The sequence below is a fragment of the Piliocolobus tephrosceles genome, chromosome 16, assembly GCF_002776525.5.
Source record: "Piliocolobus tephrosceles isolate RC106 chromosome 16, ASM277652v3, whole genome shotgun sequence".
In the NCBI taxonomy this organism is placed as follows: Eukaryota; Metazoa; Chordata; class Mammalia; order Primates; family Cercopithecidae; genus Piliocolobus; species Piliocolobus tephrosceles.
Window position 1 is genome coordinate 76,733,927 of NC_045449.1, and position 23,430 is coordinate 76,757,356.

General features: G+C 53.5%; 1 protein-coding gene across 1 annotated transcript in view; it reads left to right on the forward strand.

The window, feature by feature from the left end:
* Nucleotides 1–23,430, forward strand: part of TBCD (tubulin folding cofactor D) — a 180,027-nt gene that overhangs the window by 122,734 nt on the left and 33,863 nt on the right. Inside the window, exons 15-21 of the mRNA XM_023194085.3 lie at nucleotides 3,699–3,728; nucleotides 7,463–7,548; nucleotides 15,548–15,628; nucleotides 18,396–18,469; nucleotides 19,931–20,048; nucleotides 21,791–21,851; nucleotides 23,274–23,296. Of these exons, the coding sequence (XP_023049853.2) occupies nucleotides 3,699–3,728; nucleotides 7,463–7,548; nucleotides 15,548–15,628; nucleotides 18,396–18,469; nucleotides 19,931–20,048; nucleotides 21,791–21,851; nucleotides 23,274–23,296 (473 nt within the window). The remainder of the gene's footprint in view (nucleotides 1–3,698; nucleotides 3,729–7,462; nucleotides 7,549–15,547; nucleotides 15,629–18,395; nucleotides 18,470–19,930; nucleotides 20,049–21,790; nucleotides 21,852–23,273; nucleotides 23,297–23,430) is intronic.

A 23,430-nucleotide genomic window follows, 5' to 3' on the forward strand; every position in this document is an offset into this window, starting at 1 on the left:
CAGCTGGGTTCCTGGTCCACGCGGTCTCACTGGGGCGGTGACCCTGCGCTGTGGGGCCCCGAGGCTTCCCCGTGGCTCAGCTGGGTTCCTGGTCCACACTGTCTCACTGGGGGCGGTGACCCTGTGGGGCCCCGAGGCTTCTTCAGCACCGGCCAGGAGGTAGCAGTGAAAGGCACTGGAGTCCCGTCCCTCCTTGGGGCTGGACACGGTCCCTGCCCCTGAGCTCTGGACGCCCTGCCTTGCCTTGGTGCTCCCGTGTCGAGACTGGCCACGGCAGCAAAGGCTGCGGTCGTGCATCCCGCGGTGTGTGACCCTCCCAGTAACGCGGCGAGGAAGGTGCTGCAGCTGGTTCTCAGCATTGGCAGGAGCCTGGCGACTCTGGCAGTCAGCGTGTGAGTTTGTGAAAACAGTCGCAGCTGTGTTCGTTGCTGAGCGCTGGTTTTTGTGCACATTGGAAGGAGTCTAGCAGGACCCCAAACGTGCTGACGTTGCAGAAAGACGTGTCCCCTGCCGGGAAGGAAGGGGCAGTAGAGACGGGGTGGTCGTGGCTTCTTGTTCATCACGAGGAAGAGGGGTGGGGATGGGGCCCCTGTTCACTGACAGTTGAAGTAAAGGCACTTAAAGCCCCCATTTAACTGAAAAGATTTTAAATCTTTTCATCCAGCATTTCATTGTATATTTAGTGTCTGACCTCTATTTGTGACTTTTTATTTTGGGATAATTGAGATTTATATGCAGTGCGTCCCTTCCTTCCCTCCCTTCTTCCCTCCCTCCCTTCCCAGTGCAGTAGTGCGATCTTGGCTCACTGCAACCTCTGCCTCCCCGGTTCAAGCAATTCTCCTGTCTCAGCCTCCCGAGTTGCTGGTATTACAGGCACGCACCACCACGCCTGGCTAATTTTTGTATTTTTAGTAGAGACAGGGTTTCACCAGGTTGGCTGGGATGGTCTCGGACTCCTGACCTCACGTGATCCGCTCGTCTCAGCCTCCCAAAGTGCTGGGATTACAGATGTGAGCCGTTGCACCTGGCAGAGATTTACATGCAGTTTTAAAGACTAATGCAGGGAGAGCTCATGGGTGTTTCACCATTGCCTCCATGATAAAATCTGGCAAAAGTGCAGTGGAACATCGCAGCCTAGACGTGAACATCGAGCCAACCCACCAGCCTTATTCCTATTTCCTTGGTTTTATCCGTACCCGTGTGTGTGTGTGCACGCATGTGTGTGTACGTGTGTGTGCGTGTGCGCGTGTGTGCACCATGCACGCTCAGGTGTTTAGTTCTGTGTGATTGTATCACATACAAATTCATGTATCCACTACCACAGTCAGGATACACGGCAGCCCCGTCTCCCCGAGAGGCCCTGTGCTCCTGCTTTGCCCATAGCCCCTGCTGTTTCCCTCTCCTGACCCTTGGCAGCCACTGGTCGGCTCTCCGTTGCCTCGTCTGTCGTCTCGGGAATGCCGTGTGAATGAACTCTGTGGCCTTGAGTGCTGTAGCTTTCTTCTCGGCACAGCTCTCTGGACCCACCCCGAGCTTCTGTTGCTGAGGGTGCCGTGGTTTGTGTGACCGTTTATGTGTTAGGGCATCAGGATGGTTTCTGGTCTTTAAGCTGCTGTAAACGTTCGTGCTCAGGTTTTCATGTGAGTGTAGCTTCCGTTTCTCTGGGATAAATGCCAGGAGTAGTTTCTGGGTCGTGGTAGTTGGACATTTAAACTGCTTTCTAGAGCGGCTGCACCATTCGCGTTCGCACCACCACCTGTCAGCAGCCCTGCCTTTCTCTGTCCTCGCCTGCGTCTGATGTGGCCACCGTTTTCTGTGTCGGCCTTTCTGACAGGCGTGCGGTGATATGTTGTTGTGGTCTTTACCTGCGTTTCTGTCATGCCTGGTGGTGTGGAGTGTCTTTCATGGGCTTACTTGCCATCTGTACTTCCTCTTTGGTGAAACGTCTGCTCAAGTCTTTACTCATTTTCTAAGTGGATTGTTTTTTGTTGTTGAGTTTTGAGCACTCTTTACATATGTGGGGTTCTGGTCCTGTGTTGGGTTTGTGTTTGGCTCTCTCCCAGTCTGTGGCTCATCTTTCCATCCTCTTTAATAGGGCAAAGTTTTTAATTTTTTAATTCTGCTGGGGTGTCTTGATCAGTTTTTTGTTTTTGTGGATCATGTTTTTAGTGCTTTTTAAGACATGAAGACTTTCTTAAGGTCTGGGAACTCTGCCTCACCAGGTCCCAGGGATGCTGTCCCGTGTGTTCTGCTCTGCTGGTTGGTCTGCGTGTCTGTCCCGCCAGTGCGCACTGTGTGACGGGCTGTGCTGTGACGCTGCTGTGCATAGTCAGCCTTCGCACTGGGTAGGGCGATGCCTCCCAGCGTCTGCTTTCTCAGGATTGTTTTCCCTGTTTTAGGGCTTGTGCTCTTCCACATAAGTCTTGAATTTTTAAAACATCTTTGAGATACCACTGGAATAGTACACATGTTCCTAAATAGTGTGTGTTAAATTAACGTTAGAGTATCTTTGTTGCATTGCCTTTTGGCAGGTTTTGTTTCTTACTTTCCTATTGAATTTATCTCAAAAGTGACAAAATGTCGAACGGCAGCAGTCAGGCCTCTTCCCTCCCCGTGTAAGGTGCCAAGCACCTGTTTCCGCCCCTCTCCAGCCCAGCCCGGGGGCCTGCATGTCTGGTTTCTGTGTGATTGGCCAGAGGTGGCGGGTGTGTCTGTTCCTTTTCCCTGGCGGTTGGGGGCACAGACCCTGGGTGGCTGTGTTTCGGTTCCTTTACCTGGTGCCCGTCTGTGTGTGCACCTACCAGCAGCCCGCACTCGGCCTTGCTCTCAGGAAGCCCCCAGGCAAGTGTTGGCAGGAATCCTGCCAGGCAGGAGGCCGCTTCTCCGGAGCGTGCTCCCTGAAGCCGCCAGCCTCCCTGACCTCACCCCGTGCTGGTGGCGTGTGTGGTGTGGCCGTGTGTGCACTTTGCTGGGTCTTCCTGGGATGCTGAAGTCTCCTGTGTCTCCAGCCCCGAGAACTCTGAGCCCAGGTGCTTTTGGGAAGGACGGGGCACCAGCTGGTGACACATGGGAAGGGAGGTGTGTTTGTCACCTTGCCCAGGTAACCTGCTCTACCTGGTTGGTGTGCCTAAGGAGGGCAGGGTGTGTAGAGGGGACATGAGAGGCCTCCTGGAAGCACTTCATCCTGTTGAAGTTCACATTTCAACCTTTTCAGTGGCCCCTGCTCTGGGCCTGTGCCCGGCCTGGGACTCAGCCTGTTGACACCGTGCCATGGGTGTGGGCAGAGCGCCCTCCCTGGAGGGCGGCATGCGGTGCCAGTTGGTGACCATGAGCTGCCTCACAGAGCTCCTGAGGAAGAGGGTTGGGGTTCTGGGCTATGATTTAACCTGCCTGCCTGTCTCTCCGTGTTGACAGGCCGGGGCCTCCGCGTGGTGCTGCTGGGAGGCTCAGTGGTAAAGGCCAGTTTTCAGGATGTGTCTGAGTTTATAAACTTGGATTCTTAAATTGTGGTTTTAAAGAGCACCAGGACGTAAAAACAGAGTGACACACCTTGAGGCTCTGTTCAGCCAACAACGAGGGCTTTTATTTAAAAAATAAAGCCGTGGGTCATTGACGTTATGCTGTTTGTTCTGAACTTGCCTCTGGTGTTGGCGGAAGCTGACCTCGCTTACCTGCTGTGTTTGTTCTTTGCTCCGCAGGCCGCCTTCCAGGAGAATGTGGGGAGACAGGTATGGCTGCTTTTAAACACCTTTATTCCAAAAGCTTCCTGCAGGTTTACAGGTAGGAATCTGGAGAGCCATAACCCCGGTGTCTTTTCGCATTGCGAGGTGTGGTGTGGCTACATCAGCGGCAGGGTCACCGGGAACCTGCACGTACAGCACTTTGCACACACAGGCCGGAAAGCTGTGCTTTACGCGTTGCCAAGGGCCACATAATGTGACTCTGCAGGGTGGGGCGGGTCCCTGGGACCAGGCTGGCCTTGCAGGGACGCAGACCTGACCCCGCCTCATCCTACACAGAGCAGGAGCTGGCTCTGTTGACATCAGCTTGTGCCTCATCCGGACCTTAGGCAGGCCCAGAAGCCAGCTCCCAGGAGCTGTGGACCCCACGACCCCTCATCATGCTGGGGCTGCTTTTGCTGTGCCCTCTGACCCTGCCATCTGGTCACTGGTCAGCTTCACCTGTGAATGGGGGCCCAGGTTATTCATGTTGTGTGTGATGACGTCACATCTTGGGCGTGTGGTCGGGCCTTGCAGGAGAGTGGGACAGAGGCCGGAGAGGGGACCAGGGTCTGGGCTGCACCTGGGCGGGAAGCAAGGTTCCCAGAGAAGTCAGCCGAGAAGATTCTGGATTCCCGGCCAGCAAAGCAAATGCAGCCGGGGCCTGGGCTGTGGCTGGGTCGTGTGGGGCGGCGTGGTGTGCACATGGCCTGCGGACCTTTCTGACCTGTGGGGAACCCTCCAGGCAAAGGTGTCCGACTTGGAGTGGAAGCATCAAGGCCAAATGAGTCCAGAGGAAAAGCCGGATGCCAGAGTCAGCTGGAGAGGCGGGCAGATGAGGACTTGTGCATGTTTTTGAAATGGTTCTCGAGGAGCCTGGCATGAGTGGTGTGAGCAGCTTTCTGTAGACAGAGCCCAGGAAGGGGCGTGACTTCCTCTTGTTGGCCCGAGGTGGCCGAGGCCCACCCAGTGTCCTTGGGGTGCCGTGGGGTCTGCACGTGTTCAGAGCCCTGAGCCCTGGTAGGAGCCAGTTCATTAGGAAGAGACACCAGCCTTGGAAGGGGAGCCTGGGTGTGCAGACAGCAAGAGCCGCACAGGCCGAGGAGAACATGAATGAGGTTTGGGCTTTTGAGTGGAGAGTGCGGCTGCTGTGAGGAAGAAGGAGCTTCTTGGAAACCACTTAGCTGAGCTGACGGACTTGCCAGCTTCCTGGAAAGTGGCAGCCCAGGAAAAGTCGTCTGCCTGTTCCTGGGCTTCCAAGCCCTCCAGAGCCCCCACCGGAGGGGGGCGTGCTGAGGCCAGAGCCCAGGGTGGCGACCACGCTGTGTGGGCCCTGGGGCACACTCCACCGTCACCCTCTGTGCTGCTTCCTGGGAGGAGCAGCCGGGTCGTGTAGGGAGCCATGGGGCCCTGCAGCTGAGCTGACCGGCTTCTGTGTGTGTGGCTAGATTTGAGCCACGTTACCTTTGTTGGGGCAGCTTAGGTTGGGGATTGATTGACAGGGAAAGGAAAGGCCTTTAAAGTTGGTCTAAATTTAGGCAAGCAGCCAAAAAATGGGATATTCCTGTGGGTGCAGGAGTCTGGCACCTCAGTCCTGAGCCTGAGCCCCGTGAGTCTCAGAGCATCCCGCACAGTGACCCGCATGCGGACGGCAGCGGAGCCTCGTGGAGGAAGGTGCACAGACTTTGAAAGACGTGTGAGATGTGCAGGTCTGGATGTCCCCGGGGCCCGCACAGCCATGTCCTGCTGAGGTTGGATAGAAGCATTTGAGAATTAGGTCGAGGACTTAGCAAAGCAAATGGGAGCGGACGTGTTACGTAGCACGCAGGGAAGCAGCCTAAAAACCCTTGGATTTGGAGAAGACTGTTTCTAATACACAGATTTGGAATGAAGTTGTAAGAAATACATTTACAGTAGAGGCTACTGGGTAACAGCAGCAGAAATGGGGGGTGGTTGGGGAGCGGCCTGGGGGACACGGAGGGGGCTGGGGGCAGAGACGAAGGACCAGCTTCTCTGTCCAGGCTCATCTTGGCTGGAGTTGGAGACTTGGTCCTGAGTGGTCTCTACCTTCTCCCCACTGAACCCGGGGGCTCTTGAGCAGGTGGTGACTAACCCATGGGCAACTTTCGTGTCCAGGGCCTGCCAGACATGCCAGCCCCATGACCCTGCTCCTAGGCGAGTGCTCTCCAGGCCCCCAACACCATCGGGCCCTTGTGGTGGCCTGTCCACACGCAGGCCCCCAACTTCCTCCCTGCACAGGTGAAGAAGTTGAGGCTTCGGGCAGCTGAGCCCACCTTTGTCTGCTCGGAGCCTGTTGTTCCAGCCTCAGCCTGGCCAGACGGAACCTTAGCCCCTGTGTTGGTCTTGCTTTGTTCTCACTATGGGGGAATGCTGGACGCAGAGTCCCCTTGTTCTTGTTCTCGGTGAGACTTGGTCCTAGGCCACCCCGGCGTTTCCCTGGGCTCCTGCCTGCCGGAATGTGGGACATGGCGTTGCCCCCCAGTGGGCGACATCCCAGGTTGTGGCACCTGCTGTCTTTCTGCAGAGTGAGCCGCAACACCTCCACTCGGGTGCCGGTTTCTCCCCTGTTCCACGATTCAGTGAAGGACGCTCATGCTGTCACTGATTCCAGCAGCCTCAGGTGGAAGTTTCTGGTATCTCCATCAGCCCAAGCTCCCAGTGTAACCCTTGGGAAGGATTTGCTGGGAGAAAGCCGCATGGTACCTGCTCATTCCAGCTCTCCTGGTGGGAAGCAGGGATGTGGCCCTGGGTGTTCTCAGGAGAGCTGGCTGTTCAGCTACTTTTATTGTGAAGCGATGACACGGATGAAGGTGTGAGGTTTTCATGATGAAGTGCAGGGTGGTGATGAGTGTGTTAAAGTCAAGGAGGGATTTGGATCCCGGGCTTGGAGGTGGGCAGGCCTGGGAGGCCTTTGAAAAACCCTGCTGCGGTTTATAGCTGTGTAAGGCTTTCTGTGTTTGGTTCAAAGTTTGTCATTTGTATTTTCTTAGGAAATTATTTATGTTGTTTTCAGAATTTCAAATCCTGGAATCTGAGAATGGCCTCAGTAACACCATGCAGCCTTCGGGGCTAGAGCTGGGGCTCCACTGGGAGGCTGTCGTGGGGTGGGAGGAAGTGCCGCCTCTCCCATGTCAGAGGCTTGGGGGCTGCTGGTCCTCGATGCTTCTGGGATCAGCTGTCACCACCCCTCAGAACCGGCTGGGCCGGCCACCCCCAGTCAACGTCCTGCCCACCCAGGACAGCTGAGCGAGGCCTGGGCTCTGGTCCAGGCTTCGTAGACTGGGCAGGCGGCTGCATCTCCGACCTGACCCAGGCCTGCTTGCTCTGGTGTGCACCGACCTGCCAGCTTTGTGGCATGGGGCTCGGGCTGGTGGAGGTCAGTGGCTGGAACACTGTTGAAACCCGAAGCCCATTTACGGTGTATGTTTTAAGGAAAGATCTACAACATACCGAAGTGGAAACGTTTGAGTTGTTTGAAACGATGAAATCCTTGCGGGTGGTTTCGCTCACTGGGCGTGGTGTGGTCTGGGGAGCCCGGCAGGAAGGCAGAGTGACGTGGAAGTCCCCGGGGAGCAGTGTCTGGGGTGTGTGGCTCACTTGCCACCGGCCTCAGGGCTCGGGGTTCGTGCGTGTCAGTGTCTGTGGATAGGATGATGGAACTTGGTGAGATGCCTTTGCTCATTCACATTCTTCTTTTTCCCCCAATTTCACTTTTTTATTAGGGCACTTTCCCGCATGGGATTGATATTTTGACCACAGCTGACTATTTTGCTGTCGGTAACAGAACCAACTGTTTCCTGGTTATAAGGTAAGTTTTTAATGTATATCACAAAAATAGAATATCCTAAAATCAGATTGGATGTCAAAAATCAGCTTCCACCATTTTCTTTTTTCATCCTGTAATGTCCACTAAATGTAACGTAGTTTTTGTGTGAAAAATTAAAAATGGAATTGGGACAGTTATTGAAACTTATGTTTCATGTTGATTGGACTCACCTCATGCTTTACTCGCTAGATGGGAGACATTTACTCGTGTGTTAAAGAGGGGCTCAGCTTCAGGAGCGTGACCTTGCCGTGAGTGCTGTCCCTGCTTGTGATTTCTCTCCTGGTCGTCCCGTGTTACCCGTGCCGCTTCTGTGCGGGGCTTGGAGTTTGACAGGAAGCAGCTGCAAGCACGGCTGCGCCTCCTCCTGACACTTCCCTGCTGGATGTCCTAAATGCTTTCCCAGTTTGAAATCTTGGATTAGAAGGGACTGTTTCTTTTTCTGTTTCGGTACTGGAAAGTGTTTTGAAGTTCAAGTTATCTGTAGATTGTTTGTGAAATGAGTAAGAGGTATTTTAGAAATCAGGTTAGAAACAAATATTTAGCACCTCTAATTGCAGTTTACAGAATTATATCAAATTGTTCTAGTTGTATAATTAGGTACTGGGGAGGTTACTTCAGTTGTCTTACTTGATCCATCGCAGCAGAAATGCGAGAAAGGGTGTGACTTTATTTATTTTTGGAGGTGGAGTCTAGCTCTGTCGCCCAGGCTGGAGTGCAGTGGGGTGTGACTTTATGAAGTGATTTATTTGCCTTAAATTAGGACAAGAAGCATGCCCAATGCATGTTTAACATTATTAGCCATTAAATACCTTAAAGATCGATTCCCCAACAGCCCTGCTGTGTAGACCGTGCAGAAAGGACGTTTCTCCATCACCAGCCTGGGCAGAATTTTCAAAATGTAGCGTTTGAACCTCTTTCCCAGGAAGGATCTTTGAACACGTTTATCTGTATGTTTATATCCTTTCAATTTTCCTCAACATTTAATGTCCTTTTTTGCCTTATCAGTTCTTTCCTATAATACTTGGCCATATATTTTATGTGGAAAATCTACTGGCCTGGTGCGGTGGCTCACGCCTGTAATCCCAGCACGCTGGGAGGCCAAGGCAGGCGGATCACCTGAGGTCAGGAGTTGGCGAAACCCCGTGTCTACTAAAAATACAAAAATTAGCCAGGCGTGGTGGCAGGTGCCTGTAGTCCTAGCTACTCAGGAGGCTGAGGCAGGAGAATCACTTGAGCCCAGGAAGCGGAGGTTGCAGTGAGCTGAGATCGCACCACTGCACTCCAGCCTGGACAACAGAGTGAGACTCCATCTCAAGAAAAAGAAAATCTACCACCTTTTCCCAAGGTTCCTGGGTAACATACCTGACAGCTAATGGAAGCTTCAGCATATTTTGTTGCTGAGGTTTCCAAGCCAGCCTAAAACTCACATGTAATTAGCTGTGTACGTTTCATAAAAACATTTGCCAACACGAGACCTGGGTCCAGGCATGTCTTCCCTCAGTGTGTTTGGCTTCCTCATGATGCCAGGCCCTGCGTGCAGACCAGATGCCACCTTGTGAGGACACACCGGCAGGCAGGCCCCTCCAATCCTGAGTGCAGCATCACAGGGACCGGTGGTTGTAGCTGCACCCTGTACCTGAGGCAGGGTTCTGCTGTCAGCCTGGACCTTGGGGTGAGGGAGGCAGTGGTCCTGTTCAGCAGAGGGCATGGGATTGAGCACAGCCCAGCAGGGAGGAGAGTTAACAGGGCCCTGGGCCCTGGTGGGGAGCTGTTGGGGGCCTCTGAGCCATAGTGAAGAGTGTGGATTGTCCTGAGGTCCTGGCACTTTGATGGTCAGGTCTGTGTTTTGAATATATCACTGTGCCTGTATTTGGTGACTGGAAATAAGGAGAGGGCTTGGGGGCTCTCAGGAAAGGGGAGAGGGTTGGGGGCCTGGAGGTGTGCCCACTGGAGGAAGGTGGGAGTCGCCAGGGCACTACAGAGGGTCTCAGGGCAGTGTTGGTGTCGCTCCGCAGGTGGAGGGCACAGCCGAGGGCGACAGTATCGTTGAGTGTGAGGAGGTCGGGGCTCAGCTTGCGCGTGCCGGCCTGTGAGGAAGCTTCAGCCGTGCTGACACGGAGATGTTTCCTCTGCACATTGGAGTTTCGGACACACAGACTGGAACTGAACTGATGGACGGGCCCCGGGAAGACTGTCAGGCGAGACAAGGAGGACGGGGACCGGCCGTCGCCCCGCTCTCGTTTATCGTCCCAGCCGCGTTGAGGATTTTTGTAAATGTTAACATCTGTAAATTCGTACCTGTCACCACAATCAAGACAAGAAAAGACCCAGGTTTCCCCTTGCCCTTTTGGGGTCCCTCCCCTCCCACACACCCTTCTTCAGGCAACCCTGGTCTGTCGCTGTCACTGCAGCTATGTCTGCGTTTCCCGAAGCTCTGTGTGAATGGGTTCGGGCAGTGGGCGCCCGCCTCACGTACACTGGCTTCCTCCGCTCCGTGCAGACTTCCGCCTGTGGGGACCATCCACGGAGCCTCCAGGGCCCGGGATGTGGTGCACAGCGTCTGTCTCCACTCACCTGGTGAGGGGCTTCTGGGCAGTGTCCCGTCTGGGTTATCACAAATGCAGCTGCGGTGAACATGTGTGTACACGTCTGTCTTTGGCCTGCACTCTTGTTGTCTGGCATAGATGCCCAGAGCTGGGTGGCTGTGCTGTAAGTTTTTTTTGTCCTTTTGAGACAGAGCCTTGCTCTGTCACCCAGGCTGGAGTGTGGTGGCACAGTCACGGCTCACTGCAGCCTCAACCTCCTGAGTTCAAGTGATCCTCCCGCCTCAGCCTCCTGAGTAGCTGGGACCACAGGTGCACAGATGACAAATCATGTTGCCCAGGCTGGTCTTGAACTCCTGGTCTCAAGTGATCCGCCTGCCTTGACCTCCCAAAATGCTGGCATTACAGGCATGAGCCACCACACTCTGCCTGTAACTTCTTACAAAATGGCCACACGACTTTCAGCATGGTGGTGCCACGCACCCCCGGGGCTGGGTGATAGCTTGGGGTCTGGGGTCCTTGCCGGCACTGGGGGTGTTTGGTCTTTCAGGCTTGGCTACTGTCGAGGGAGCAGCTCACTAACTTGTGTCTATTGACTGATGATGCTGTTTCAGTCATCATCCATTTCAAGGGTGTGTTTAACAAATCTTTCGCCCATTTATTAGGTTAGTGGTTTTCTTCCTATTGAGAAGTTGAGAATTCTTCATGCATTCTGCATACAATTCCTTTTTTCAGATGCTTCCTTGCTACATATTTCCTCCCACTCTGTGGCTTTTCCTTTCAGTATCCCGTATATTCCTAAGTCAAAGCCTTTTTTAAAAAAAATCAGCTTTGGGCCGGGTGCGGTGGCTCATGCCTGTAATTCCAGCACTTTGGGAGACTGAAGTAGGCAGATCACGATGTCAAGAGATCATCCTGGCCAACATGGTGAAACCCCGTCTCTACCAAAAATACAAAAGTTAGCCGGGCATGGTGGCGCTCACCTGTAGTCCCAGCTGCTCGGGAGGCTGAGGCAGGAGAATTGCTTGAACCCAGGAGGTGGAGGTTGCAGTGAGCCAAGGTCGCGCCACTGCATTCCAGCCTGGTGACAGAGCAAGACTATTTCTCAATATACGGGATACTGAAAAATACAAATCAGCCTTATCTTTGTACATCTACTTTATTACATGTAGTAAAATCGCCAGTTTTCAATACGGGTTTCAGTATGGCGGCGGGTGTGGCAGATGTGAGCTGTTGAATGACCACACTGTGGTCAGCATGGTGCACACGACCCTCCCTCCGGGAGGCCCTGTCCTGCCGGCCCTCCTGTCCCTGGGGCTCCACCAGTTTAGAATCTGCAGGTGGCTTCCTTTGTCAGCTCCCTGCCTCCTCAGCTCCCTGTGTTTCGGGGTTCCTCAGTGGTTCTTGCTGTGTGGTCGCCCCACCAGTTGAGGGGCTTTGAGCCCTGTGGGTTTTGGTGTGAGCGCATGGCACAGCTTCTGTTCTCCCTGGCTGTTTTTCTGAGTGAGCAGTCGTGAGGACTTTGGGTGTTTTGGTCTTCCTGCTGTTGTAAATTTCCTTCTCTGATTTCTGGTATCTTCAGCATTGAGTGTCCTTTTAAAAATATATTTTGTCGTCTTTTGCTTTTCAATAGATTTTTATGTTCGTATCGTATAAGCTCCTCAAAGCAAGGAAACCTCAAAGTCAACTGTTTGCTTCTGTATTTCCTGAATTGGTGAATGACATCCCATCCACAGACTCAGCTCGCTTGCTTCTCCTTCTCTCACTGCCTACACGTGGCTGGTGACCTAGGTCTGCCACTTCCACATCCCTAATAGACCTCAGACACGCGTCACCCTGGGACCCTCTCTATGCTGTCACCTCATTTCCGGCTGCCTTTGTCTCACAGAAGCCTCCGAGCTGACCCTGCACCCTCACGCACTGACCTCTCCCATCCGTGCTTTGCCCGTGGGTTCTGTCTGGTTTGCTCGTGGCCAGAGTCCATTCTCTCTCACATCTCTGCCTGCCCTGGCTCCCTCCAGCTCCTCCGTCTCTCCCACCTTCTGGTGGATACTCATTTTGGTTCTCATACTCTTCTCCTCTGGGACCTTGGGTGCCCAGGACACACCCCTTTTTCTGCCACCTTGGGCCAGGGACTCAGGAGCGTGTCTTCTTCAGGGTCAGTTGCTAGTTGGTGCCCGTGCCTGCGTGAGCACTCAGGTGGCCTTGCCTCTATCTGCTGCTTTCCATGAAGTCACTGGCCGCCTGCCTGCTTCTCTGGAACCCTGCTGTCTGGGACACCTGCTGCTGGGCTCTAGGACGCAGTCGGATGCATCTGCCTTCTGGGCGTGCAGCCCCAGGGCCCCTGCAGCACCTCTGTGCCAGGGTCCTGGGTGACGTGGTTCTCGGCGTCATGGCACTGTTTCCCACAGCTCGTCTGCTGCTTGATTTCTCAGTTTTTCTCAGTTTCTCGCAGGCTGTTTCCTCACCTTCCGAGGGGCTCTGTCTCCATCCGTTTCCTTTCTCTTGTCTCCCTGGCTGACTTTCCCAGGCAGGTACCTTGCAGCAGATGCCTGTCTGCCTGCCCAAAGTTCACGCTCGTGCCTGGGCCCCTCTGCAGTCAACGTTCTTCCTGGGCCCCGCTCCTCTGTCTGCTCTCGGGTGCCGTGGTGGAGGCCGTGGCAACACAGGTGGGTGGCGGTGGTGGCAGGTTCAGTTAATCCGTGCAAGCAGCTGGAGTTTTAGATAAATGAATTATAGAAACCACATGGTGTAAAATTGAGAGGGGACAGGAGTGATCGGGGAAAACCAAACCTGGCTCTCGACTCTTCCCGGTGCCGCCATCATGCCTGGTTTCCTGCATGTCCCAGACAGTCTGCTCCTGTCGTGTGTGGACCGACCTCTGAGCTCATCAGCAGAGGCTGGCTGACGTGAGAGCTCCTGGGTCTTAGAGACAATACAGCCCCGGGCCACCGCGGCAAGGAAGGGGAGGGGAAGCCCCATCTGTTCTCTCACCCGTGCTTCCCGGAGAGCCTTTTGCGTCTGGACGTCGGATGTGATCTTCATGGATCCCCCTCGTGGCCTTTGGGTCCATCCAGTTTTTTGCTGTCATAAACAGGGTGAATGTTTTTGTGTCTGCAGTTCCTCAGCTGTGCGATTATTTTGGAATGGGTTACCGAAAGTGGAGAGGCTGGACCCGAGGGTCCACATGTTCTCAGTTTCCTGCGCATTGCTGGCCACCGTCCCCTGGGGCTGTGCCCAAGTGCTGCCCGGCAGGCTCAGTGTCCTTCTGCTTCCCGCAGCTCTGGCTGCAGACCCCGGGGCTTGGGCCATCGGACAGCTGAGCAGAGCTTCCTTTTCTTTTCCTCCGTGCCGGAGGCTGTACCGCTTCAAGTAGTTGAAGTGTGTGTATGTTTTCTGTAAACTTTTTGATGATATTTCTGCTACACTATGTTTTTTTATTGATTCAGAACTTGTTTATTTTAGGGAATCCTCCTGTTGGTAAGACCAGTTGCGGATGTTTTTTCCAATTTTGTTGTTTGACTTTTGACTTTGCTTTTGGTGTTTTCCTGGTAGACTTTGTTCGGCATATGTGTTTGTAGGGATCGATTTCTTTTCTGGCTCTGGGTTTTGAGTCATAATTAGAAAGGCATATCCTACTTGGAGATTATTTTTTAAAAGTCTTCCATGTTGTTTTCACAAGATGTAACTTTCATTTTTGAGACATAATTTGCATGCTTTCAGCTGCACCTGTGCGGAGTGGATGGTTGTGGAGGGGCTGACAGTGTGTCCACCTGCACCACCTGCATCTTCCTTGGGAGTGGAGCTCCCACCACTCCACGGCCACCCTCCCTCCTCCCAGCCTGTGTGCCGCTGTCCCGCCCTCAATGTGGAGCAGGGCTGCCCCTCGCGGAGGGTCCTATCCACGGAATCAGAGGGAACACACTCCTGTGTGTCAGTGTTCTCCGCTCAGTGTAGCGCGCCTGGGGCCTGTCCGCGGTGCGTGTGTCCGCGGTGCGTGTGTCCACAGCTCCTTTTCGTTGGTGAGTCTTTGCTCAGCACAGTGCGCCTGGGGCCTGTCCTCAGTGCGTGTGTCCTCAATGCGTGTGTTCTCAGCTCGTGTGTCCTTAGCACGTATGTCCGCAGTGCGTGTGTCCTCGGCGCGTGTGTCCTTGGCGCGTGTGTCCGCGGTGTATGTGTCCACAGCTCCTTTTCGTTGGTGAGTCTTTGCTCAGCGCAGCGCGCCTGGGGCCTGTCCACAGTGTGTGTGTTCTCAGCTCGTGTGTCCTCAGCGCGTGTGTCCGCGGTGTGTGTGTCTGCGGCGCGCGTGTCCACAGCTCCTTTTTGTGGTGAGTTGTGTGCAGTGTTCTGTGGCTATACAGTTTTTCTGTGAGTTTGCCTGACATTGGGTTATTTTGAGTTTTTGACTCTGGTGAATAAAGCAGTTGTATATATTTATTTAGAAATCATCTTCCTGTGGATATGTATTTTCATTTCTTTCAGATAAAGAGTTAAAAGGGAACTTTTGTATATTTTATAAGAAACTGCCAAACTGTTTTGCAAAGTGGCTCTGGTTTTCCCACATCTGTGCCAACACTTGGTATTTGTCAGTCTTTTAAAATGTTACCCATTCGAGTGGGGGTGATGGTTTAACAATTAACATTCCTGGCTGAATACTGATGTTGAACATCTTTTCATGTGTTTATTGGCCTTTTATTTATTTTCTTTTATGATGTCTCTGTACAAATTTTGTGCCAATGTTTTGTTTGGGGTTTATCTCTTTATATTCTGGTACAAGTCAGCTTGCCTGTTGATTTTCTTAAAAGTTTTTAACAGCTTTACGAGGTGTAACGGGGACACGTTCACTGTGTATGGAGTGCAGGGCTTTACTGAAGTGCAGCTGGCATATGCTAACTAGAGCGCACAGCTTCCTGCGTGTGACGTAGGCATGCATCTGTGAGGCCTGAGCACAGCCATCACCCTGGAGCCTCCCCGTGTCTGCTCCCTGTAATTCCCGCCTCGGTCCTCCCCGACCCTGAGGCCACCGCTGATCTGCCTCTGTGGGTGTGGATTAGTTTGCACATCCTTGAATTTTGTGTGAATGAAACAAAGCCGTGTGTACTCGTTTTGTCAGGCTTCTTCGGCTTAGGGTAGTTGAGATTCAGGTTGTGTGTGTTGCTCCTGAGTATTCGATTGTGTGGATCAGCCACGGTTTGTTTTCTCCGTAGATGATGTCAGGATGGTTTCCGGTTCTCACTGTTGCACACGTTACACATGAAGCTGTGTGTACAAATGCTCTTTTCTTTTGCATAACTGCTCAGGGGGCATGGCTGGATCATGTGGTAGATTTGAAGAAATGAGCAAACTGGTTTTGAAAGTAACTGTGCTGAATTCTCACCCGCAGGCAGTGAGTTCTCGCCCTTCCACGTCTCACCACCTCTCCGTGCTGTCTTTTCCAGTGTGTATATTGCCGGCTTTCCTGAGTACACCCAGCCGATGATAGACCACCTGGTTACCATGAAGATCAGCCATTGGGATGGGTAGGTTTTCTGTTTGTGTTTTTCTAAGAGTTTTTTTTTTTTCCCCCAAAGGAGAGATTCAGTTGAGCTTATAAGCCTTGAGTGTATTTTCTCACTGTGGATGTCGTATTTTAAAATAACTTCTGCGAAGTAATATGAATTCCAGTCTTCATGTGGATGTGTTGGGTCATGGTCTGTGTCCAGTTCCACTTCTGGAGACCTTGGTCCAGTGTGTCCGACGTGTTGGTGTTCCCGTGCGAGGGCCCACGCTGGTATGTTGCGGAGTGCCGCTGCGTCCGAGGGGGCGCGGGTGGAACTTGGAGGTGGAGCCTCTGTCGTCTCCCTCAGCAGGCGGTGCTTCCCCCGACTCTGCTCCACGTGGCTCCACAGGTGGTTTCTGCGCTGTCTGCTGGGAGTCCAGCAGTTTTTAGTGGCCGTTTTCTTTTTTTTTTTTTTTTTTGAGACGGTGTCTCGCTCTGTCGCCCAGGCTGGAGTGCAGTGGCCGGATCTCAGCTCACTGCAAGCTCCGCCTCCCGGGTTTACGCCATTCTCCTGCCTCAGCCTTCCGGGTAGCTGGGACTACAGGCGCCCGCCACCTCGCCCGGCTAGTTTTTTGTATTTTTAGTAGAGACGGGGTTTCACCGTGTTAGCCAGGATGGTCTCGATCTCCTGACCTCGTGATCCGCCCGTCTCGGCCTCCCAAAGTGCCGGGATTACAGGCTTGAGCCACCACGCCTGGCCTTAGTGGCCGTTTTCATAATTACAGTAGCAGCTTCAGGGTTTCCTTGCATTTCATAGGCAGTTAAATGTGTCTCAAAGGAAAAGCGAAGTGCGGTCTGGAGCATAAACAGAGTGTTAGTACCATGACCACTGCCCTGAGGAGGTCAGGGTCCCCTCCTAGGACAGTGCCATGCTGTGGCACTCCTCACGGGAGCCCTGAGGAGCGGCAGGTGCCTGTGGGTGGAGGTGTCTTTGTGAGGGTGCAAGTCCAGAATCTCAGTTTCAGGGTTGGTGTGACGTGGAGGAGGTCCTTTCTGATCCATGAGGGATGCATTTGCTGCTGCCTGGGGAGAGGCCCAGCTGCCTGCCGTGGTCCAGGCAGGGCTCTCAGGGCTGGGAGCCTCTGGGAAAGGAACTCCTGGGCAGGTGGCACTCGGGCTGCCGGGGGAGACCCTCCCTTCCCTTCCTGGTGATCGTTCGCTGCCAGAGAAGGGCGTGAGTTCCTGACCCTCGGGGTGTCCCTGCACCTCACACCAAAGCTCTCCCCATGAGAGTGAAAGGTCCCCTAAACCAGACCTGGGGAAAATGAATGAATTAGTCAGTGGTATCAGCCGACTAGTCAATAACATCTTTAAAACCACAGTTACAGATGTAGATCCATGGTGTCAGAGCTGTGGGACTCTCCAGCTGTTACTGTGTCGTCTGTTTCTGCCTCAGTTCTCTCAGCCTTTCCTTCACGTGTTTTGGGCGGGTCACTTCTTGGAGGCAGGTACACTTGCGCTTTTTGCCTCTTCCTAATGTACTGACCCTTTATCTTTATGGAACGGCCCTCTTTGTCTCATGTTAGATTTCTTGCCTTAAAGTAACTGATGACTGGTGTAGTACTGGGTTGGCAAGCTTTTCTTCAAAGGGCTAGATAAACATGGTAGATCTCTGTTCCATATGCTTTGTTTTATTTTATTTTAATTTTATTTAGTTTATGTAACCCTTGAAAAACGTGAAAACCATTCTTAGCTGAGGGCCATCCTTACAAGACGCAGCCTCGGGCTGGGCTTGCGGCTGCAGACTGCATTGCCTCCGCGTCCCAGGTGCCTTGTCTGTCCCGTTCCCTCAGAGTTGTGGGCGATGGTCTGGTAGACGGCATACAGTTGGGTGTTGCTCAGGGTGCGGAGTTTCATGGCACATGAAACGCCACCTGCCTTGAAGAGCTCTTTGTTTACTGTTGGAAGTGGACCCTGAGCAGGGCCCTCGGCTGACACCGGAGGGGCTCTGGCAGGTGGTGCTGCCAGTGTGGGTTCTGCCCTCGTGCCTCGTTTCACCGTGGTGCTGTGGGTTTGGTGGTTTTAAATAGTTAGAATACAGACACCCGCCTTCTGAATGTTTTCACCTTCACGTTTTGCTTCTTTGTTGTTACGTGGTTGCCCTCATGATGATTTTAAGTCATGACCACTTGCTGTTCCATCTGGGTCTGGAGGGGCTGGGGGCGCAGGCTCTGCCGTTCACTCCCAGCTTTGCCCTCTGCCTCTGTGTGGAGCTCTGGAAGGAGAGGTGGGCTCAGGAGGGGCTCCGGCCTCTTGAGCTGGCCCTGGGTCAGCCTTCCACCATCCCCGTGTTCAACCGTTGGGTGCTTTCAGTGTGTGTCTGATGAGGCACTTATTGGATGTGTGCCCCAGATTTGGTGGGTGAGCCTTAGAAAATTCCTTCTGTTCACCCCTTGTAATCCCTGAAGGGGCTGTTTCACATGGCTCTGTCTCAGACTCGCATCCTCCGGGTAGCGTGGGGGTGGGGAGGCCAGAGACCCAATTGCCACCTGGCCCTGAGAAGGAATGGCACCTGTGTCCCAAGAAGAACCGTGGTTAGCCGTGTGACCTTGCTGTGGTAGACTGTCCCTGTCGTCTGTTGGAGTCAGAGGTTCTTGTGCTGGTTTGCGTGTGTGAGTGAGTGAGCCTCCGCCAGGTGGTGGGTTGAGGACTGATGTATGTCGTCTCCCTCACTTTCTTTTTATGAACTGAAGAAAGCTAGAATCGTCCAAGTGAAGGCACTAACAATATTCTCTCCTCACTCTCAGGGTCATCCGAGAGCTGGCTGTGAAGGCGCTGCACAACCTGACCCAGCGAGCACCCGAGTACAGCGCCACGCAAGGTGGGTGTGTGTCGTGGCCGGCCTGCGGACACCACGCTCGTGCACCGCAGAAAGGCCCGGGTTGCTGGTTTCAAAGTCTGGGGGCTGAAAATAAGGTTCTGCTTCTGTCTTGGTGAGAAGCATCTGAGGAACTAGCTGTGGACTTGGTCGGGGGACAGGCTGTGAGGACGGATGCAGTGAGTGGGTCCGCCTGCATGGCAGGGAGCCACTGGACTATGTTACGTACACCAAAGCCCGTGTGGTCCCGCCAGGCGCCTGACAGGCAGTGCTGCTTCCTTGGTCTCTAGTTGGCTTGCACCTGCCACACGTGACCCGCCACACGCGACCCGCCACACGTGACCTGCCACACAGGAATGCACTTTGGAATTGGGCAGGGTGTATAGAAAGAAAGGGCCTGAATGGGAGACTCAAAGTCTGCCCAGGACTAAAATCACCTTGGAATGGCTCAGCTAAGCCTGCACTTCTTACACTTCATCAGTGAAGAGAGAAATCCCGTTTGTTCTGTCTCGTTCTTTCTACTTGGAATAAATAATCATCTGACTTAAATGTAGGGAAGAATACCACATTTCTCAACATTACCCTCACTCCCCTGACATTTATTACAGGGGCTCCACTGGAGGCCGGATTGTGGCTGTTCGGTGGAGTTACTGATGTGACGCCTGTGTTTCACATCCTGTGTTTCACATCCTGTGGGGGCTTGTCCATTCCTAAGGGATCTTTCAGCTTCATGATCTGTGAACGAGGCATCCATGTCATGGGTTTAGGGTGGGGCTGCCCTACTTCCAATGCATAATTAACCCTTGCTGACACTGAGGGGCTCAGCTTTGTCCTCTGTCTGGTTGAAGAGCACGGACACCCAGGATGGGATTGTGACCTTTTGTAGATTTCTCTGATTCTCGAAAAACCAGTCACCCCCAGCCGCCACATCTTAACCTCTATGATTCTCAGCCCATTGCAAACCTGGCAGCACTTGGGAAGGCTAAGGCTCAGGGAGCTTGGTTTCCCTATGCAGGTGTGGCAGAGCCTCCTCCCTCTGTGGCCACGAGGGTTCTGAGGAGTCTGAGCTTTCTGAGCAAACTCAGAGTAGAGGCACCACCCCTAGGGCAGCTCTGCCTCTGTCCTGCTCCGCCCCCTCCACCACCCAGGCAGCCAGGCAGAGCCCCTGCCAGGACCAGAGGCCACCCTACACCGACAGGGAAGGCCTGGGGAGTGTGTCCTCCTCTTCTATGCTCCCTCTCCTGTCTGAGTTACCCACCCCGTCTGGGGCACTTGGGAGCACGCAGCAGCCTCTATCCTGTCACCCTTAGTGTCTCGGAGGCCATCTGCATCACCACAGGTGCCATCCTGGGCACTGGGGTGATGACCCTGAGGGACGCCACTGTTGGCATGTGTGTGTGGTCGTCCCACAAGCCGTCTGTGTGTGCACGCTGTCACCTGCCCTCTCGGCCCTGTCTCTTGCAGTCTTCCCGAGGCTGCTGTCCATGACGCTGAGTCCAGATCTACACACGAGGCATGGGTCGATTCTTGCCTGTGCGGAGGTTGCTCACGCCTTGTACAAACTTGCAGCCCAAGAGAACAGGTAGGAAGAGCGGGTCTCGAGGAGACACAGGGCTCCGTTCCTGATCCCCTTGCCATATAATTATAGTGCTTTCCAGTTCGGGGCTATCTCATCCCTTCTAATTTTTGTGTATTTGCACCAGTGGCACAGTTGTTAGGCCCCAGGTGGTACTAATGGAGTGTGTAAGTGGCCCTCTCTCCTGACAGTCGTGCCGGGGGTGGACCACCCACCTCTCTTCAGCGGGGTGCGTCACCCAGATGGGTCGGGCGTCTCCCCCCAGTCACTCTGCCCCTGCTGCCTCGTTGTGCACCTCCTGGTCTCAGAGGTGATGAGTGAGGTCATAACAGCAAAGGTCCTTTTTCCGAGATGGCATCGAGCGACTTGCATGTTCAGTGTCCTTTCTTCATCACGTTTGATAGTTTAAAATGCCAGAGAGCATGCACTTTTCTTTTGAATTTTTCAGTTGGCTATGTTTGCACAAATAATAATAAAGCATGAAATATACGGGGTCGCTGGGAAGTTGTGTGCAGGAGGCTGTAAGGCATTGACTGTCTTACGTTTCTTCCCGGTTGACTCTTCCTCAAAAGGAAGAACTCCCAGACTTACCATAGTGATGGTAACCGGGTTCTCGGACTCCAGTTTGAGAAACAATTTTAAGTTATGCCCTGTGCATTGAGAGAGTTCCTGGCAACGGATTGAGAGCAGGGTATGGGCCCACCTCCCGCCCCAGCCTGAGGGAGCTCTGGTCAGTCCTGAGCTCAGATGCACAGTGCGACTCCTTCAGGGACGCTCGCTCGTGTGGGTGTGGCCGATGCCCGTGCAAGACCTGCCTTTATGGCGCTGCTCTGTGGTGGTGGAAGAAGGTGCATGGAGTGGGGTCTGGGAGAACCAGGCAGGAGCTCCCAGGGTCCTCCAGTTGGGTCCCACAGGGCCTGTGACATTCCCCCAGCAGTGAGATGTGACCTCACCTGTGAGGTGTCTATCAGGGAAGCACGTTTGAGCCTCAGTGCCCAGGCCAGCCTGGGGTCTGGCTATGTGGGCACCTCCAGCTGGCACAAAACAAAATTCCAGACGCCCAGGAGGAAAGCAGGTGACCGGAGTAAAGCACACGGTTTGTGCAGATTGAGCTAGCGAGGGGGCCTCATCAGGCAGGGCTTGGTGGGAACCCTGCTGGCATCCAGGCCCCCAGATGCCAGCCCAGGGCCGATCTTGCCAGGGACCTTCCCTCGGATGGCAGCGGACATGAGCTCTCATCTCAGCCTCACCTGGACGTGTCTGTTTTCCAAGGTGGTCACATTGGCAGGGGTCACAGCTTTAAGGGGATGTCCCAACATCGTCTTCCTTTGACCAGGCACTGCTTCATCTAAAGTCATAAATGGGCTGGGCGCAGTGGCTCACGCCTGTAATCCCAGCTCTTTAGGAGGTGGAGGTGGGGGGATTGTTTGGGCCCAGGAGTTTGAGACCAGCCTGGGCAGCATAGTGAGACCCCATCTCTAAAATGAAATAAATACAATAAAATAAACAAAACAATGCAATACAGAACAATATAATAGAATAGAATAAAAAAATAATCAGAGGTATGCCCTGCAGAGGTCTCTGGGACCCACCGGGACCTGAACAAGATGAGACTTTGCTGAGCCCATGCTCCTCCGAGTATACCCGGGGTTAGGGTCTTGGGGGGGTGTGACCTCAGCCCCTCCGAGTATACCCGGGGTTGGGGTCTTGGGGAGTGTGGCCTCAACTCACTGTTTGACCTTCTACAGGCCCGTCACAGACCATCTGGACGAGCAGGCAGTGCAGGGCCTGAAGCAGATTCACCAGCAGGTTTGTGTGCAGCCTCTGGGTGTGCCCCTGGGGAGGCATCACAGGGCCTCCCACCCTTCCCAGGCAGGGTCTGCAGTCCTGGTGGCCACTGTGCTCCATCAGTCCTGGGCTCAGTGGGGAACCTGGGTGTGATCGCTCTGGGAACAGGCTCTACGCTGGTGTCATGCTTGTGAACAGCCATCTTGGGGGGTTGCCCTGGGAGAAAAGACTCCCAGGAAATGAGTGCAGACTTTCTGTGCATGTAGCCAACATGTCCTCGGTCTCTGAGGAAGGCTTATGAAGCCAGTGCAGTCAGTGGAGGTTTCAGCTGCAGCTGGAGTGCGGTCTCCCTCTGGCGCGCCCGGCTGCGGTCCCAGGATGGAGCACGCAGCCAACTGTGGGTGGGGATATTGGGCCCCGTGCTCTCACGGAGTTGGGCACACAGAACAAGCACAGAAGCCTCTAATTTCCAGCCGTGCACCTGCAACTGGGGTCTGGTGTCTCCTGAAAGGAAACCAGAATTTTGTGTGTGCATTTCTCTGGGGAGATGACGTGTTCACCTTTCTGGGCTTTTAGAGATTCTCAAAGGCTTCTGTGACCCAGAGGTAAAGTATGAACTATGGATCTTGGTGTTACAGGAGAATATAAAAATCATTCACGAGGGATTACATGGTTTACTGTCTGTTGTTCCAGATAGCTTTGTGTTCTTTAAGATTCATCTCGTGGATTCTTATCCTATTTTGGCCATTAACGTGCTTTATGATTTTGGCAAAGCCACTCTGCTTACATTTTTCATTGTAAGGTGGTGTCTGGCCTCCCCCTCTGAGTGAGACAAGCATGGCCGCAGAGCGCAGACGGGGAAGTGGCCCCGGGCAGCAGCCATGAATGTGGCCCCCCACTGAGGCTGAGTCCCTTTTCCTGTAAAATATAGGCAGTAATAGAGCCGACCTCCTTGAGTTTTTGTGAGAATTAAATAATATATTTTAAAGAGTTTAGGAGAATATTTGGCACAGTGTGAGCATTCAGTAAATTTTAGTAGTAGTGCTCATCACAATGTGGCTTTTTTTAGCTCTTTTAAAGAAAAAGAAACATCAGCATCCTGTTGGGCACAATTACTTTCCTGCCGGAGGGCTGCCTGGGTGAGTTCTGTCGGTCCCTGGGACCAGAACGCAGGTGGCTCCAGCTCCCTGCTCTGGCCACCCTCTCCTCCTTCGCTCCGTGCCTCAGTTTCCCCTTCAAGGGAGTGCTGGGCCTGTCTGGAGGTTAAATGAGGCCATCTGCGTCAGTAGGTGGGCCTCCGTCCCCAGCCCCCTAGGCGGCTCTCCTGGCTGGCACGGCGTCTTCTGCCGTTTTCTCTTTGTTCTTATTTTTGACAATTGTTAATGTATATGTATTATTTTAAAATTTAAATTATTAAATAACTTTCAGTTTTTTTATTTTCAGCTCTATGATCGTCAGTTATACAGGTGAGCTTTACAAAACCAGAGTTCTTACATCTGTGTCCTAATGAAGAACTGTGCTGTCAGGAGCAGGCGGGATGGATGTGTTCGCTCCCCTCGCTGCCTGTGTGTGTTTGGGGTGGGCGGCTGTCCCCCGGCCC